General features: G+C 45.1%; 1 protein-coding gene across 17 annotated transcripts in view; it reads left to right on the top strand.

Moving 5' to 3' along the window:
- KCNMA1 (potassium calcium-activated channel subfamily M alpha 1) overlaps window positions 1–17110 on the top strand; it is an 829029-nt gene that overhangs the window by 475119 nt on the left and 336800 nt on the right. Inside the window, exon 6 of one of the 17 annotated variants that reach the window (XM_053304534.1) lies at window positions 9776–10305. The exons of the other annotated variants lie outside the window; for them this stretch is intronic. Within the exon in view, the coding sequence (XP_053160509.1) occupies window positions 9776–9786 (11 nt within the window). The 3' untranslated portion in view covers window positions 9787–10305. Of the gene's footprint in view, window positions 1–9775; window positions 10306–17110 lie in introns of those variants that run through there. 17 annotated transcript variants of the gene reach the window in all.

Genomic DNA, 17110 nt, shown 5'->3' with positions numbered 1-17110 from the left:
GGAAAATTCAGAGCTGCACACTGATATTTGAACCTTATTTGCACGCATTACACGCACCACTAAATAGTGGCGTGCATGGTTCGGTTCGGAGGCCATTGACAAGCCCTCCGGACCGGTCTGGAATACCCGCGGTTCGGTTCAGAAGGGCGGGGGGGAGTTTCTCTTTAAGGGGGTGGTGGTAGTAATTCCCCCCCCCCCCGCCGGTCTTCCCCCTCCGGCGCTGGAGCTTTTCAAAATGTTCTTGGGGCGGTAGAGTTCCTTCCTGCCGCCCCTGCCCCCGTTGTTGTCCTTGTTAGCTTGAAAGTAGGAAGCGCTGGTGGCGCGCATGCGCCCTTCACGGCACGCGCGCTCATCTCTGCTGCTGGCGCGCACGCGCAGCATGATGTGCGGCGCGTGCGCCAGCAGCAAAGATGAACGCATGCGCCGCGAAGGGCGCTTGCGCGCCACCAGCTCTTCCTACTTTCAAGCTAACAAGGACAACGACGGGGGCAGGGGCAGCAGGGAGGAACTCTGCCGCCCCAGGAACGTTTTGAAAAGCTCCAGCGCCGGAGGGGGAAGAGCGGCGGGGGGGGGAGTACTACCACCACCCCTTAAAGAGAACTCCCCCCCCCATGCCGGACCACGGGAATTCCGGATCATGCACACCCCTACCACTAAAACATACATCTGTGCATTTTCCTTGTCTGTTTGTACATACATACTTGCCTAGAATCACATTCCATGACATTTAGAAGCCAAGACAGAACAGGGAATTTGACAGTGCTATTGCAGAAAAGAGATTCTTAATTGGTGAAGAATCTGTGGCGAGTAGCAGTGGAGTCTATAGGAGGTGTCTTTGGTGTGTGGAGGAGAAATGGGTATGCTTGCTCAAGTTCTGGGTTCTAGTGGAGCCTGGACTACTCACTTTACTCTTCTCACTGTTATCAGTCACTTTTTACATCACCTAACAACATTTTCATTTCTTGAAGTTGTGAACTATTCTAATGTTCTTTTCAAACTGCATATTTTGTGTCTGGTTGCACATTAAAAAAAACCCTGGTTTAATATTGAAAGCAGTTATGAGAATATCAGTATATAAAAGTCTCTTCTATTCCTTTTAACTTCTATATTATTAATTCTCCAAGATGGGCCATGTGTGGTGACGTGGTGGAAAGGAGTTCGCAAGCAGAAGCACCTGATTGGGCAGTGGGGATTCCTTATGCAGATAGGGAGAAGGACCCTGTGAGAGCAGAAGCACCATGGTGATTGGGCAGTGGGGATTCCATATGCAGAGAGGGGGGAGGAGCCTGTGGCACTGTGGTGATTGGGCAGTGGAGATTCCCTATGTAGATAAAGAGAAGGAGCCTGTGATGGTTAAGGTTAGTTGGAATGCAACTTGATTATAGAGGAGAGGAATCTATATCTATATCTATATCTATATCTATATCTATATCTATATCTATATCTATCTATATGGATAGCAGGCAGGGGTCTGCAAAATGATGGGTTGTGAGGGAGGAAAGAGCCCCTTCAGGAGAAGGAGGATGCCATTGTGTGAATTAAATGAGGAAACATGATGAACAAAATCTGTTAACTCAGGGAGGGAGGAAGAGAGAGAAAAAACATGAAGGGAGGGGGAAGAAAGAGTGGGGAAGAGCAAGTGGAAGAGAGAGAAAGAGAAAAAGAATGGAGGGGGAAGAGAGACAGAAGGAAGGGCCTGAGCCTGTTAGCAGCCTGAGGGGAATGAGCAGCCTGGCAGCACTAGCAGCAAGGAAGGGCCCAGTCAACCAATGCTGCTGTTTGGGGCTACCGAGGTCATTGTCAGAGGGAGGCAGGCAGGCAAGGGAACATCGGCCTGAGGGGAACAAGCAGCCATGGTGGTGGCAAAAGTGAAGAACGGCCCAGTCAGTCACTGCTGCTGCTCCTGTGGGGCTGAGGGTGGGGAGGTCTCTGGGGACAGGGGCTGCTATTAGGGGGCTGCAGCTTGGCCAATAGGCGGCAGCAATGCTGCAGCCATGACCAAGAAAGGTGAGAGGGATGGAAGCAACGGGATGGAGGAGGAGCAGGAATGCAGCTCAGGTGAGGGTGGGGAGATCTCTGAGGTGAGGGGAACAATCAAGTACTAACGAGCAGATGCTCTAGAGCGCACAAGAGTTCCAGAACTGAAGTGGAGAGAAATAATGGTGGCGGCCAGGATGCAAAGGTGGAGGGCCGGCAGGCAAAGCCCCTCCAGCCAGAAGAGGTGGGTGGACGGCGGGCAAAGCCCCACTGGCCAAGAAGAGGAGGTGGTGGTGGGGAGAAATAATGGTGGCAGCGAGGAGGTGGGCAGACGGTGGGCAAAGCCATACCAGCTGGGAGGAGGAGGTGGGAGGCAGCGGGATGGCCTGGCCCTGGCCCACCCAATGTGGAGAGCTGCGCGGAGAGAGAACTGCAGGGGGAGAGAGCGAGCGAGCTGCGGGGGGAGAGAGCGAGTGAGCTGCGGGGGAGAGGGCGAGTGAGCGAGCTGCAGGGCGAGAGGGCGAGCGAGCGAGCTGCGGGGCGAGAGGGAAGAGAGGGCGAGCGAGTGAGCTGCAGGGGGAGAGGACAAGCGAGCAAATTGTGGGGGGAGAGAGCGAGCGAGCAAGCTGCAGGGGGGAGAGGGTGAGCGCTGTGGGGGCGGGCGAGTTCGCTGCGGGGGAGGGTGGGCGAGCATGCTGCAGGGGGAGGGTGGGGGAGGGAGGGCACTGCAGGGGGAGGGTGCTGTGGGGAGAGGGAGGGCGAGGGAGGACGGGCGAGGGAGGATGGGCGAGGGAAGGTGCTACGTGGCAAGGGAGGGCGCTGTGGGGGTAGGGCGGGCGAGGAGGGCGCTGCGGGTGGATACCACAGGCTCAGTGCACAACTGCACAGATGTTCTGTGTGGGGTCAGCTAGTTATTACATATTTTGGCATTTGGTGCATTTAGAAACTGATCAAGAACAACTGAATATTCTTCCTGAATGACATTTTGTAACTTTCTCCCAAGTATGTACTAGTGAACATAAATGAAGCACAAGATTAGAGAGCAACAGATTAACTGGTTAGACCAGTCCTCCTAGGAAGGCAGACCTTCTAAGTCTGGTTCGTAGGGCTGGTCTACCCACTGACCCCAACTGATAGACCATCTCTCCCTGAGGAAAAGTTCCATTATGAGGCCTGTTTTTCCAGTCTCAAAATGGCACTCGAATCACCTGAATCAAATTGGGGTGATACTCTTTGATCCCAAATTGGACCCTTTATTTTGAGGGTGATTCGATACAAGGTCGAATCACAGAATTGCCCCTGATTCAACCCGAATTGATTCAAGGTTGAATCAAATTGCATGTCCCTATTTATAAGCACTTGTGGTTACCTTGCCTGTGGAATTCCAGTCTGGCAGGGCTTTGGCTGTAATTGCTTTTAGCATCTCTAGGAGGTTAAGCTAGAAAGTTAGAAACTACCTGCAAAAACATACACCCAATTAGTTGGAGTCCCACAATACTATGCTCCTAGCTTGCATAAATCCTGTACACTATCATGTAAAGCATGGGCATTTTTGCTTTTGCCATGAATAGAGAGAAGATGCCACACACTTCTACGTGTAAGAAGAATGTCACATATAAAGTGTCCCTAAAGAAAAGGCACAGAGGAAGGGATTTCACGCTGAAGAGGAAAAGACTATTCTTCTAATGGAAAAAAATAGTCTGCCATAAAAACATTCTATGTATCTCAGATACATGTGTTTTAATAGTGACTGTGCCATAATAGTTATCTGCTGTGTAGAGGCTATTTTAAGGTTGGAGCTGTAAATGAGGGGCCAGATTAAAGCATACGTGTTATAATTTACTGAAAAATAGTAATTTTGTCAACCTGCAAGGGAGGAAAACTGCTTGAAAAAAGACAATAGTTGATTTAATGAGAGGCTGATTATTCCTGTTAGGTTTTACAGCCCTCCCAAGCTATTGGTTGAGCTGCCTTGATGTCACAGAGGATTACTGACTTCATGTGCCCTTTGCCACCTCTGGAGAATCTGAGTCACACTCTAATGAATTGGTGACGGGGAGGGCTCCATTTGGAGATAGTTGCTGGTGAAAGGGGTGTGAGGAAGGTGTAGAATAGACAGATCAGAATAAACCTTTCTGCCAAATATTCAGGCTTCTGCTTGTAGGCTAAAAAATTCCTAGTTTGTGTGTAGATCATTTTACTGGCCTAGGAGGGATCTGGGTTAAATACTGAATCAAAATGAAAGCATGTAGATTTATACACATGTAGTTATTTAGGTTTAGCCCAAAACAGCTCTTGTACTCCAGGAAGAGCTCCCAAGGATACCACACAGTCTGCAGTCAAGTAGGTATCATATCAATGAAATGTGCATGTGATCCATGGTCCATTGTTCTAGGGTGTGCTTGAAATTCCCTGCCAACTGAGCAAAGAGGCACGTTTAGAAATGGTGATTCTTTTGTATTTAGCAGGGGGAGAGCAACTGTCCCTATCCAGTGACTGTTGCTGGTTGCTACCTTGTGTTTTCTTTTAGATTGTGAGCTCTTTGGGGACCGGGAGCTAGCTGCTTCTTCTTCTTCTTCTTCTTCTTCTTCTTCTTCTTCTTCTTCTTCTTCTTCTTCTTATTATTATTATTATTATTATTATTATTATTATTATATTTTATTATTTAAGTAAACTGCTTTGAGAACATTTTTTGTTGAAAAGCGGTGTGTAAGTATTTTTCACCATGCATCCTTTAGTGTTTGTGTCTCAGCACTGACAAAAACTGGGTTAAAAAATATCTGAAACTTTATTGTGCAGTATTTCAAAGCAGTTCAAAGAAGAAATATTAGGGGATCAGCCTTCTGGATACTGCTTTCTCACAGAGAACTCTATATGTAAACCATCAGTTATCTGACCTGAGAAGCCATGCCCCTCCTATGACTTCAAAGCAATGAAGTCTTTGATAGTAGTGCATCTGAGCTGAGGTCTGCCAGTAAGAACTGTGTAGTTATGACTAGCTGGGGCAGAACTGGGATGTGAATTGCATTTAAATTGTTGTAAAGAAAATAGACGACTTCTGCATCCATTAAAAAATTTATGCACATATAAAAATAATAACCTTGTGCTCTTTGTCACCCTATCTTTTAACTTCTCCAGCACCCAATCTTTTTCATTAAGGACTCTTTGTGTTGATCATAATTAGATCCCAGATTTGATGTTTCCATCTTTTTAATTGTGTCTGGAGGAAAATATTAAGCACATCTTAACAGTTGCTAGGTACAGGCATCTACTGAAGCCTACTTTTAGGAGCTGCCCTTGAAAACAGTCTGCAAGCTTCTATTGGCTAAGAATGCAGCTGCCAGGGTTCTGACTGGAACTGCTTGGTCATATCATCTCACACCAATCCTTTACCAGCTTCTCCTAAATTAAATTATTTTATTTCAGTAAATAACAGTACTCTTAGGACCAAACTAGACGTGGCAAGGCAGCCATTTATATAATAGTTATAGGAACATAAGAAGCGGCCTTATACCAAATCAGACCATTGGGCCATCTAGCTCAGTATTGTAGGCTCTGAGGGGCAGTGGGTCTCTAGGGTTTTGGGCAGGAGTCTCTCCTAACCCTACCTAGAGGGGCCAGGGATTGAATCTTGGACTTTCTGCATGCAAAGCAGATGCTCTACTACTGAGCTATAGTCTTTCCTGTGTGGTGGTGATTTATTTTTTACATGAAAAGGAGTGTGTGGGTGAGAAAAGTTAGCCCCCCCCCCACACACACCTTACTGTGCTGATAGCAGAAGTGAGCTGGACTAGGCCGGGGGTGGGGGGGATGCTTGAAGCAACTGACCACATCAAGGGAGGCTTCAGCTCCCCTATTCACGTTCTCTTTTTAATGTAAATAAAAAACAGACATTCACTGCCTCACTTTACATGTGAATGGGGCAGACATGTGCCTAAATACTTGTGGCTTCCCTCCTCTGTCATATTGAGTTCCACCCTTAAATGCTTTTGACACAAAATAATTAACTTAGCAGGCTTTAAGCGAAAATGATTGAGAGTGACAGCTAGTGAACCTTTGAGTCATCTTACATGATGGTCTTGAGGAAATAGGAGTTGAATAACTGGCATCATTTCCACCTCTTGCTGCTTCTTTCCTCCAAACAATTAGTTTTGACTGCTGTGCACTGTCATCTTCTGCTAATCACAGGAACAGTGCTCTGGATACTTTGAGTTAATTTTATGCAGCCTTTTCCACAGGAGTGGGATATCTCTGCAGTGGGCTTAAGAGAAATCCTCTTCTGCTCATGGTTTTCTCTATCCCCATGCTGTTTTTCTATGTGCTTCCTTTTTATTTGACCTGGCTTCAGCCCCAAGTTAAGTTCTCCTTTTTTAATGTGCTTCAACCATCGAGGGTGGGAATTTTTAGGAGATATGATTAAGAACAGAATTGAGGGTTGGTTGGTTGGTTGGTTGGTTGGTTGGTGACCTCATCACTGTCCCCAATTCTTTTGTCGTTATAATACCATCTCCATCCTTGTCAAATAGTGAAAAGGCTTTCTTGAATTCTACAATCTGCTCCTCTGTCAGGTTGGTTTTCCAGATAATAAACATTTAGGTAGGTGAAGCCTTGCTTTAGGAGCTCATAAACATTTTCCCATGCAACTCTTTCTAGCCCAGATACTGATGAGCAGTGGGATCTGGAGATGGGTATGTGTGTGAAAGCCAGCGTGGTGTAGTGGTTAGAGTGCTGGATTAGGACCGGGGAGACCTGAGTTCAAATCCCCATTTAGCCATGATACTTGCTGGGTGACTCTGAGCCAGTCACTTCTCTCTCAGCCTAACCTACTTCACAGCGTTGTTTTTGAGGAGAAACTTCAGTATGTAGTACACTGCTCTGGGCTCCTTGGAGGAAGAGCAGGATATAAAATGTAAAATTAATTAAAATTAAATAAATATTTCTCAGGATCAATTCTAATTTTCTGGTACATGTCCGTGCCCCTATTTTGCCTTCCGGGGAAATCTTGGGATACCTTTTTAAAATGCTGCTAGTGCGAATTTCTAGACTTGCCCATTTTTCCAGTTTCTGCATGATTCTCTGAGTGTATGGCAGAAACTTGGGATGTGGTGTACATAAATAAAAATGTGCAAGACCATTAAGGTGCTGTATTGTATTGCTGGCTGCTTCACATGGTCCAGCTGGCAAGGTTCATTCTGCAGTGCTGATAAATTCTTATAGGACATTACACTTTACTAGTTTCTTATATCTTTGAGCAGTGTTTGGACAACAAATGTGGGAATAATCAATTTGTGAAAGAGAAAGCCGGATTACGTTCACTGACATCACTCCTGACCTCTGCACACTGATAGGCTCTTAAGTATAGAGTTTGATCCTGAAGACTCTGTGCAAAAGAGCTAATCAGTGCACCGTCATCGTTCCCACACTTGGTCATCTGCACTAGCATTTTATACTTTTGCTTTGTATCTTATAGGGTACAGTCGATTGCAGTGTAAGTGAATACAGCATTCAGTAGTCAGAAAAGAGTGGGAGAGGCAATTATCCTTAAAGTTCTTTCACATGACCATTGTAGCCTGGTGGGGAGGGTGTGGGGGAAGGCAAAATCGATCGTACCTCCCCAGCCACATGATCGGCTTGTGCACCCACACGATCAGCACTCCTCTGAGCAGCACGGATCTCCAGAATCCGGGAAAATGAGGCCTGGCCTCCAGGAATCCCAAAATGCACCTCACAAGCAGCATGATGCATTGAGGGACTCCCCCTCAAGCTGGGTGCTCTAGGCACCCGGCTCTGTGAGCTGCCTGAGAATTCACATTACCCCGGGCCTGGGGTAAAGGGCATGCTTTTGCCCTTTAACCCAGGGGAAAGCCCGGCTTAAAAACTTGGGCTACCGGGGGAGGCAGTGCCGGTATCAGCCTCGATCTTGGAGCTTCACATGAGGCCTGCCATATAAATAGCCTTTTAGTGTAAGAACAGGGTTGTTCTTACAGTACTACAGAAGCATTCTTATTTTCATCTTTGAAATGTGTGGTGATGACATGCAATTCCACTCAGGTCTTTATGGAAGAGGAAGATGTAACACTGTATATTTATTTCTATTTATACACCATCCTTCCTAAAGTGGCTCAGGGTGGTTTACACTAAAATAAAATAAAAATACATAGCAACTACAATCAAAATCCTATTAAAAGCAGATTAAAGTCACAATTAAAACTAAATGTCATTAAAAGCCAGGCTAAAAAGATGGGTCTTTAAAGCTCTTCTGAAGGCCTCCAAGGAAGACAATCCTCGTATATCCATGTGGAATGTATTCCACAGCCTTGGGCAACAACAGAGAAGGCCCTATCCCAGGTCACAACCAGATGAACCGGTGGCACTCGAAGATGGACTCCTTGGTGATCTCAGTGAGTGGAGGGGATCTTGTAGAGAAAGGCTCTTTCTCGGGTAACCCGGACCTAAGCCAATATTCAATGCTCTAAAGGTAATAACTAGTACTTTGCCTGGAAACATATTGGCAACCAGTGCAAAAGTTATTATGCCGATGATAACAGTTTATTACAGTTTTAAGAACAGGCATGATGTGCTCTCTCTGGGATATCATAGAGAACAAACTGGCTGCTGCATTTTGAACTGAAGTTTCCAAACTATGTACAAAGGCAGCACTACATAGAGTATACTGCAGTAGTCCAACCTGGTAGTTAGCAGCCGGTGTACCACTATTTTCTGGTCAGTATCCTCAAGGAAAGGGCAGAGTTGTTGAATCAATCGCAGCTGGTAAAAAGCGCTCCTGGCCACAGCCTCAACCTGAGGTACCAGGGAAAGACTTGGGTCTAAGAGCACTCGCAAGCTATGAACCTGTTATTTCTGGAGGAAATGTAACCTTATCCACAACTAGAAGTTCTATCCTGTCTTGCAGATTATGAACCCCAACAATGAGCACCTCCAGTTTGCTTGGATTCAGCTTCAGTTTATTAACCCTCATCCATCCCATTACTGCCTGTAGGCAGGTGTTTAAGGGGTTAATGCCTTTTCCTGATATTGATGACAAGGAGAAATATCCATTCATTCATTCATTCATTCGATTTCTATACCACCCTTCCAAAAATGGCTCAGAGTGGTTTACACAGAAAAATAATAAATAAATAAGATGGATCCCTGTCCCCAAAGGGCTCACAATCTAAAAATAGATTTGGGTGTCAACATATTGATAACACCCAGCACCAAACACCCTGATGACCACACCCAGCGGTTTCATGTAGATTTTAAAAAAGTGTTGGTGACAGAATGGAGCCCTGGGGGACTCCATATAATAGCTCCCACTATGAAGAGCAACTGTCACCAAGCACCACCATCTGAAATCTACATGAGACATAGGAGAGGAACCACTGTAAAACAGTGAGGCTATTCACACGATGAGAGAAAATCGGGCTAGTGGAGGCCGCCCTGGTTGCATGTGAATGGGAGACTTGATGTGTGAGTTACTGTAAATTATTCCCCTCAGGGGATGGAGCTGCTCTGGGAAGAGCAGAAGTTTTCAAGTTCCCTCTCTGGCTTCTCCAAGATAGGGCTGAGAGAGATTCCTGCCTGCAACCTTGGAGAAGCCGCTGCCAGTCTGTGAAGACAATACTGAGCTAGATAGACCAATGGTCTGACTCAGTATACGGCAGCTTCCTATGTGTTCCTATGTGAACAAGCAAGTTCTGATTATCTGACTAGGATGTCAGATATCCTTCAGCACTTGTATGTTAAGGGAGTCTCTCTAAAGAAAAAATATTTTAATCTGTTTTTTCTTGCCTCTCAGTTTCTTCTTGATGGCCTACCTCTGATTCCCGCCTCCCCACTCTTCTTTGACTTCAGCTCCCTCACCACAACTGTAACCAAGTGACTTCCACCTCCCTTTTAGTTTCCTCTCACATTCTGCATCCTTCACTAGTTAATGGCATCTTGATAATGTGTCCTTCAGGACACAAAATGGTGTGACCACTTACACTCCAGAAAGTTATTTTAAAGGTGGTATTTGCAGAAAGGACATATATGAACTTTTCAGATATAAGAGAAAAGCATTTTCCTTAGCTGGTCATACTGATAGGGGGGAATTAATAATCCAATGCCAGTTCTAATCTCAGAAAGAAAAAGGCATGGAAACCCACATTACCACTGAGCAGATCGTCTGTTGCTTTTCTTTGGGGCCTGAGTAGAACTGTGCTGTTTGTGGTAAGATTGACTTATTTTGTTAGCTAGCAGATGTCATAAAGTCCCCAGCATATTGTTTTCTGTTATCAAAACCACATGTTGTGAATTGCCATTGTTTTTATTGCAGTAATCACAAATTAATTAACCTATTCTTACCCACTGGAATTATTTTGAATAAATTATTTGTATTTTCTGTACTGCTTTTCTGTTATGACTCATGGCTGATTTGGAAATACATATTTAAATAAAAGATATTCTGTGCTTGCAGTGAATTTGTAGATTCTCCTGTGCACATATATCTGCCAATTCACTATGAGCATAATTCTGTCTAGGCCCAGAAGATATATATTAGGAGCCCTGGCATGATAGGATCTCCAAAAATATTTTAGCATTCATAAATGTTCAAAGAAAATATTTAGTACAAGTGTAAACAATGTGTTTGATCTGAAAAGCGATCAGATCAATCTTTCTAAATTTGAGTTGCATATTGTTAGGCCCAGTGATTACACACAGCAAGTGCTTCATATGATTAAGTTGATTTTTATGCCCCCTGTCCCAGAATGACACAAGAGAGAGGAACCTCTTGTTAAGTCTTGCTTGATTCTAGTGAATACCCTTAAACTATTTTTAGAGGAAGGCTTTTTGCTCTATCCCAGAGGTTCCCAACCTGTGATGTTGCTGAATTACAACTCCCATCACCCCCAGCTACAATTTATTAATTATGTTGTGTGTGTGTTCAGGAAGTGCAGCAGGCCAAAACCCAACCTGCATGTTGTGGAGTTAGTGGTCTAGTCCTCTGCACATGTACCTGGAATACATCCCATTGAATTCAGTGGGCCTGATTTGAGAGTAAGCATGAAAAAGACTGAACAGTTTAGAGATATGGAGGAGAAATAGTGATACTTTAGACCAGAAGCCTTTAGCCTTTTCAGTCATGGGGCCCAATTCTAAGTCCAATCTACAATACTGTCACATATCATTTACTATGGACCACTTGGTCCAGTAGAAGACAGTAATTCCTAAATGAGATTACCAGACTTCCAAAAAGATAGGCAATAGTAATACTGAGAGATTTCAATTATCCTGGCATCTACTTGAAGCCTAACCCTGCTAAGAGTAGGAGGTCTAAAATATTTTTGACCTGCCTTGCTGACAGCTTCATCTTTCAGAAGGTGGAGGAAGGAATGAGGAGGCCAGCTGTCCTGGATGTAATCCTTACCATAAGGGAAGAATTGGTTGATGAAATGAAAGTAGAGGGAACCCTGGGGGAAAGTGACCATGCCATTTTGGAATTATTGATATCAAAGGGAGGGGAAACTTCAGGAAGTCAGATGTGTACCCTAGATTTCAGGAAAGCTAATTTTAATGAGCTCACAGAAAAATTAGGTAGGATCCCAAAGGAAAAAAGGACTCACAGAAGAAATAGAAGGAGGGACATATAACTAAGTAAAATGATTTTTTTTTAAATGGCCTGAACTGTAGGGATGGTGTCAGGAAAACAAAGACTCAGAATCAGCTGAGCCTTGTGAAGAATGCAAAAAATTAAAAAGGTGGTCTCTTTAGATATGTCCAAAACAAATAGAAGATCAAAGAAGTAGTAGGTCTGCTGCTTTGAGAAGATTATTAAACTGTATCAGGCAGTAGAGAGAAAGCAGAGCTGCTTAACTCCTATTTTGAATTGGCATGTTCACTCCAGGGAAGTGTGGCCCAACCAGGTGACAGAAGCCCTAGTGAATAAAGGAGGGAATTATGTCTCAAGATAGGTAAAGTAATGATAAAAGAGCATTAGCTTTCTTAAATGAGTTTAAGTCTCCCGATGCAAATGGATTACATCGCAGGTTACTGAAGGAACTTGCAGATATGAACTTGCAGTGGTCTCAGAACCACTGTCTGTCATCTTTGAGAACTCCTGGTGCCAGGAAATGAGCAATCCCTATCTTCAAAAACAGGAAGAATGAGAATCTGGGAAACTACAGACCAGCGAGCTTGGCATCAATACCTGGCAGGATCCTAAAACAGGTTATGAAGCAGTAGGACTGTGAGCATTTAGAAAATAATGTGGTGATTAGTAGGAGTTAGCATGAATAATCAGGAACAAGTCAGATCAGACTAATCTTGTATCCTGTTTTGACAGAGTTACTAGTTTAGTAGATTGTGGGAATGCTGTGGACAGTGTCTCTTGATTTTAGCAAAGCATTTGACAAAGTCTCTCATGAAACTTCTTGACAAAATGGTAAAATATGGGCTAGATTATAGGACTAGGCTGCATGACTGTGTGTGCGTGTATGCACAAACTTTAACACCTCCCCCCTCACACAGTGATCCCAAAGAGCCGTTCAGTGCTCACTTGCCCTCTTACCGCCGCTGGCGGTGGCTGCTCCCATCCTGAGTCACCTGGTTCTCCCAGACACTGTGCTGCTTCCTCCATGGTTGCTCCCACCACCCTGCATTGCCTTTCTCCCAGTGCCTATATTCCTCGGCTTTAGTCTTGGTTCTGCTCTGCTCTCCCCGCCCCCTCTCTCTTTCCCCCAACACTTGGACTCTTGAGCGGTGTCGTAAACCTTTCAGGCTAATCTTGAGCTATGTATCAGCCAATGGAGCGTGAAGCAGAGAAAGGGTCAAAAGGAGAATTTTAGAGCCAAGCAGTAAGCAAGTTCCAAAAACCAAAGCCAGGCCGAGTCATCACCGTATGCAGTCAGTCAAACCAAGTCCAAGTGGAAATCCACAAGCAGAGTACCAATGATTCAAAGTCAAAAGCCGATGATTGACCTCTCCTCCATGAAGTTATCCAAACCCCTCTTAAAGCCATCCAGGTTGTTGGCTTGTCACCACATCTCATGGCAGAGAATTCCACAAGTTGATTATGCATTGTGTGGAAAAGTACTTCCATTTGTTGGTCCTAGATTTCCTGGCAGGTCGCAGCGCAGCTTTTAAAATGACGCCTGAGGGATTGTCAGCGGGAACAGGCTGGTATCTGCTTCGGCCGGCAAAATCCCCTAAGGTGTGAGGGTGAACATGTTTCAGATGAACCAGAAGGGGACAGAGTAGAGCCAGGAGTTGAGCAGAAGGAAACACAGGACAGCTTGCCAAATAGGTCAAATGATGGTAAGGGGGATAGCACACGCCAACACCAGGTGAGGGACCTGGCGTATAGGTGTCTGTATACCAATGCCAGAAGCCTCTGAGCCAAGTTGGGTGAGCTGGAGTATTTGGTTACTAATGAAAACATAGACATAGTGGGTGTAACAGAAACCTGGTGGAATGGTGAGAACCAGTGGGACACGATTATTCTTGGATATAAACTCTATAGAAGGGACAGGGAGGGGAGGGGTGGGGGAGGAGTGGCACTGTATATCAAAGAAGGGATAGATTCCCAAAAGCTAGAAAAGCTAGGTGGACCAGAGTCCTCCACAGAATCATTATGGGTAACATTATGAGGATGAAAGGAATTGTGTTACTAGGGATGTGCTATAGCCCTCTGGATCAAAGCGCTGAGAGTGACCTGGAGTTGGAGAAACAAATAAAAGAGGCATCAAAGAGAGACAGGGCAGTATTAATGGGTGACTTCAACTATCCACACATAGACTGGGTAAATTCACATTCAGGTAATGACAGAGAGGCCTAATTTCTAGACGTACTAAATGACTGTGCCTCAGAACAGTTAGTTGCGGAACCAACCGATGGTGACTTTGGATTTAATCCTGTGTGGTGCCCAGAACCAGGTGCAAGATGTCAGAGTTGCAGAACCATTGGATAACAGTGACCATAGTGTGATCCAGTTCAGCATATATGCGAGTAGAGTATTGTCAAGGAAGTCCAACACTTCAGAAGAGGAAACTCTCAGAAGAAGGGACTGGTAAGAAGGAAGCTGAAAGGGAAAGTCAGGAGGGTCAAATCACTCCAGAAGGAGGAAAGGTAACACCAAGTTCAGGAGGATGCCAGTGTAGCTAACAAATAGAGTCAGGGAAGCTATAAAAAGGAAGAAGACTTCCTTCAGAAAATGGAAGTCCTGCCGAAATGAAGAGAACAAGAAGAAACATAAACGTTGGCAAAAGAAATGCAAGGACACAATAAGGGATGCAAAGAGAGAGTTTGAGGAGCATATAGCTACAAGTGTCGATGGGAATAACAAAAACTTCTTTAAATATATCAGAAGTAGAAAACCTGTCAGGGAGGCAGTTGGACCCTTAGACGATGAGGGTGTGAAAGAGATTATTAAGGAAGATAAGGGGACTGCAGCGAAGCTGAATGAGTTCTTTGCATCTGACTTCACGGCGGAGGATACTGACCATATACCCTCTCCAGAATTGAGTTTTTCCGGTTAAGCGGGTGTGGAACTGGGTGAATTTGAGGTGACAAGGGAAGATGTTCTAAATTGTCTTGAAAAGCTAAAAATTAACGAATCTCCAGGGCCAGATGGCATCCACCCAAGAATTCTGAAGGAACTCATATGTGAAATTGCTGATCTCCTAGCAAAAATATGTAACTTGTCCCTTCAATCAGGCTCTGTACCAGAGGACTGGAAAGTAGCCAATGTGACTCCAATTTTCAATAAGGGATAGGAACATAGGAAACTGCCATATACTGAGTCAGACTATTGGTCTATCTAGCTCAGTATTGTCTTCACAGACTGGCAGCGGCTTCTCCAAGGTTGCAGGCAGGAATCTCTCTCAGCCCTATCTTGGAGAAGCCAGGGAGGGAACATGGAACCTTCTGCTCTTCCCAGAGTGGCTTCATCCCCTGAGGGGAATATCTTGCAGTGCTTACACATCAAGTCTCCCATTCAGATGCAACCAGGGCAGACCCTGCTTAGCTATGGGGACAAGTCATGATTGCTACCACAAGACCAGCTCTCCTCTCCATGATCCAGGGTTTTTTTGGGAAATTACAGGCCGGCCAGCTTAACTTTGGTACCAGGTAAATTGATGGAAAGCATACTTAAGGACTGTTGAGCATATAGAAGAACAGGCCTTGTGGAAGGAGAACCAGCATGGCTTCTGCAAGGGAAAGTCTTGCCTCACTAACCTTTTGGAGTTCTTTGAGAGTGTCAACAGGCATGTGGATAAAGGTGATTTGGTTGACATAGTATACTTGGACTTCCGAAAAGCTTTTGATAAATTTCCCCACCAAAGGCTCTTGAGTAAACTTAGCAGTCATGGAATAAGGGGACAGGTTCATGTGTGGATAGGTAACTGGTTGAAGGACAGGAAACAGAGTGTAGGAATAAATGGACAGTTTTCATAATGGAGGTAGGTAGGAAGTGGGGTCCCCCGGGGATCGTTACTGGGACCAGTGCTCTTTAACTTGTCCATAAACGGTCTAGAAGTTGGGATGAGCAGTGAAGTGGCCAAATCTGCAGATGACTCTAAACTATTTAGGGTATTGAAATCCACAATGGATTGTGAGGAACTCCAAAAAGATCTCTCCAAACTGGGAGACTGGGTGACAAAATGACAAATGTGGTTCTATGTAAGCAAGTGTAAAGTGATGCACATTGGGGCAGAAAACATCAACTTCACATATACGCTGATGGGATCTGAGCTGTCAGTAACTGACCAGGAGAGAGATCTTGGGCTTGTGGTGGACAGCTCATTGAAAGTGACGCCTCAGTGCACCCAGCTGTGAAAAAAGCTAATTGCATGCTAGGAATCATTAGGAAGGGGATTCAAAATAAAAATGCTAATATTATAATGCCCTTATACAAATCTATGGTGCAGCCACACCTGGAGTACTGCATATAGCTTTGGTCACCATATCTTAAGAAGGATTTTAGAACTGGAAAAGGTGCAGAAGAAGGCAACCAAAATTATCAAGGGCCTGGGGCACCTTCCTTATGAGGCTAGGCTACAGCATCTGGGGCTTTTTAGTTTGAAAAAGAGACGACTAGGGGGAGATATGATCGAAGTGTATAAAATTAGGCATGGAGTGGAGGGGGTAGACAGAAAGAAATTTTCTCCCTCTCTCACAACAATAGAACCAGAGATCATCCCATGAAACTAAGGTTGGGAAATTTAGGACCAACAAGAGGAAGTATGGAATTCCTTGCCATGGGATGTGGTGGCCACCAGCTTGAATGGTTTTAAAAGGGGCTTAGACAGATTCATGTAGGACAGTTCTATCAATGGCTACTGTCTCGTGGCTGTGGGACATCTCCAGCCTCAGAGGCACAATGCCTCTGAGTACCAGTTGCAGGGGAGCAATAGCAGGAGAGAAGGCATGCACATACGTCGTGCCTGTGGGCTCCCCAGAGGCATCTGCTGGGCCACTGTGTGAAACAGGATGCTGGCTGGATGGGCCTTTTACCTGATCCAGCAGGGCTGTGCTATGTTCTTATGTTATTTGCTTATGGTCTGTGTGTCTCTTTCTTTGCCTCATCTTTCTTCTTCTCTTTCTCTCTCAATGCCCCTGCCCCAAACCCAATGGGGATGCCTCGTTTCGACTCACCTTAGGTTGATGTATGACCCACTTGTAGGTCCTGATCCACTAGTTGATGGCTAGTGCCTTAGGCACCCAAATCAATCCATCACAGAGGTGGGAGCACATTTTTCTAAGGTATACAACCAATACCTCATCACTGGGCCATGACATTCTGGCCCAAGCTTGCATTCTGGTTGCAAGCTGGTGTGTGAGATTCCTGTCCCCTTCCCTCTCCCTTTCCCTCTCCCTCCCCCTCCCTCCCTATATATCTCCATCCTCTTCTTGGTCCTTGTGACTGGTGCTCTGTGAGTTGTAGGAAATGCCACTGAAGATCTTCATCAGAGCAATGCCTTGCAGCAGAAATCAGACTTTGCAGCTGGCCTTTGTCCTCCTTTGCCTTTCTCCCTGTCATTCTGTCCTGTCCATTGGTTATAACCTCTCTGAAGAGTATAGTTGAGGTTTAGGGCAATATGTTCCTGGCAACCGCCAGATAAAACTGGAAAGTCATGCTGACTTATGACTTTTC

This window comes from Hemicordylus capensis, chromosome 3 (assembly GCF_027244095.1).
Source record: "Hemicordylus capensis ecotype Gifberg chromosome 3, rHemCap1.1.pri, whole genome shotgun sequence".
In the NCBI taxonomy this organism is placed as follows: Eukaryota; Metazoa; Chordata; class Lepidosauria; order Squamata; family Cordylidae; genus Hemicordylus; species Hemicordylus capensis.
This window is presented reverse-complemented; position numbering and strand designations above follow the sequence as displayed.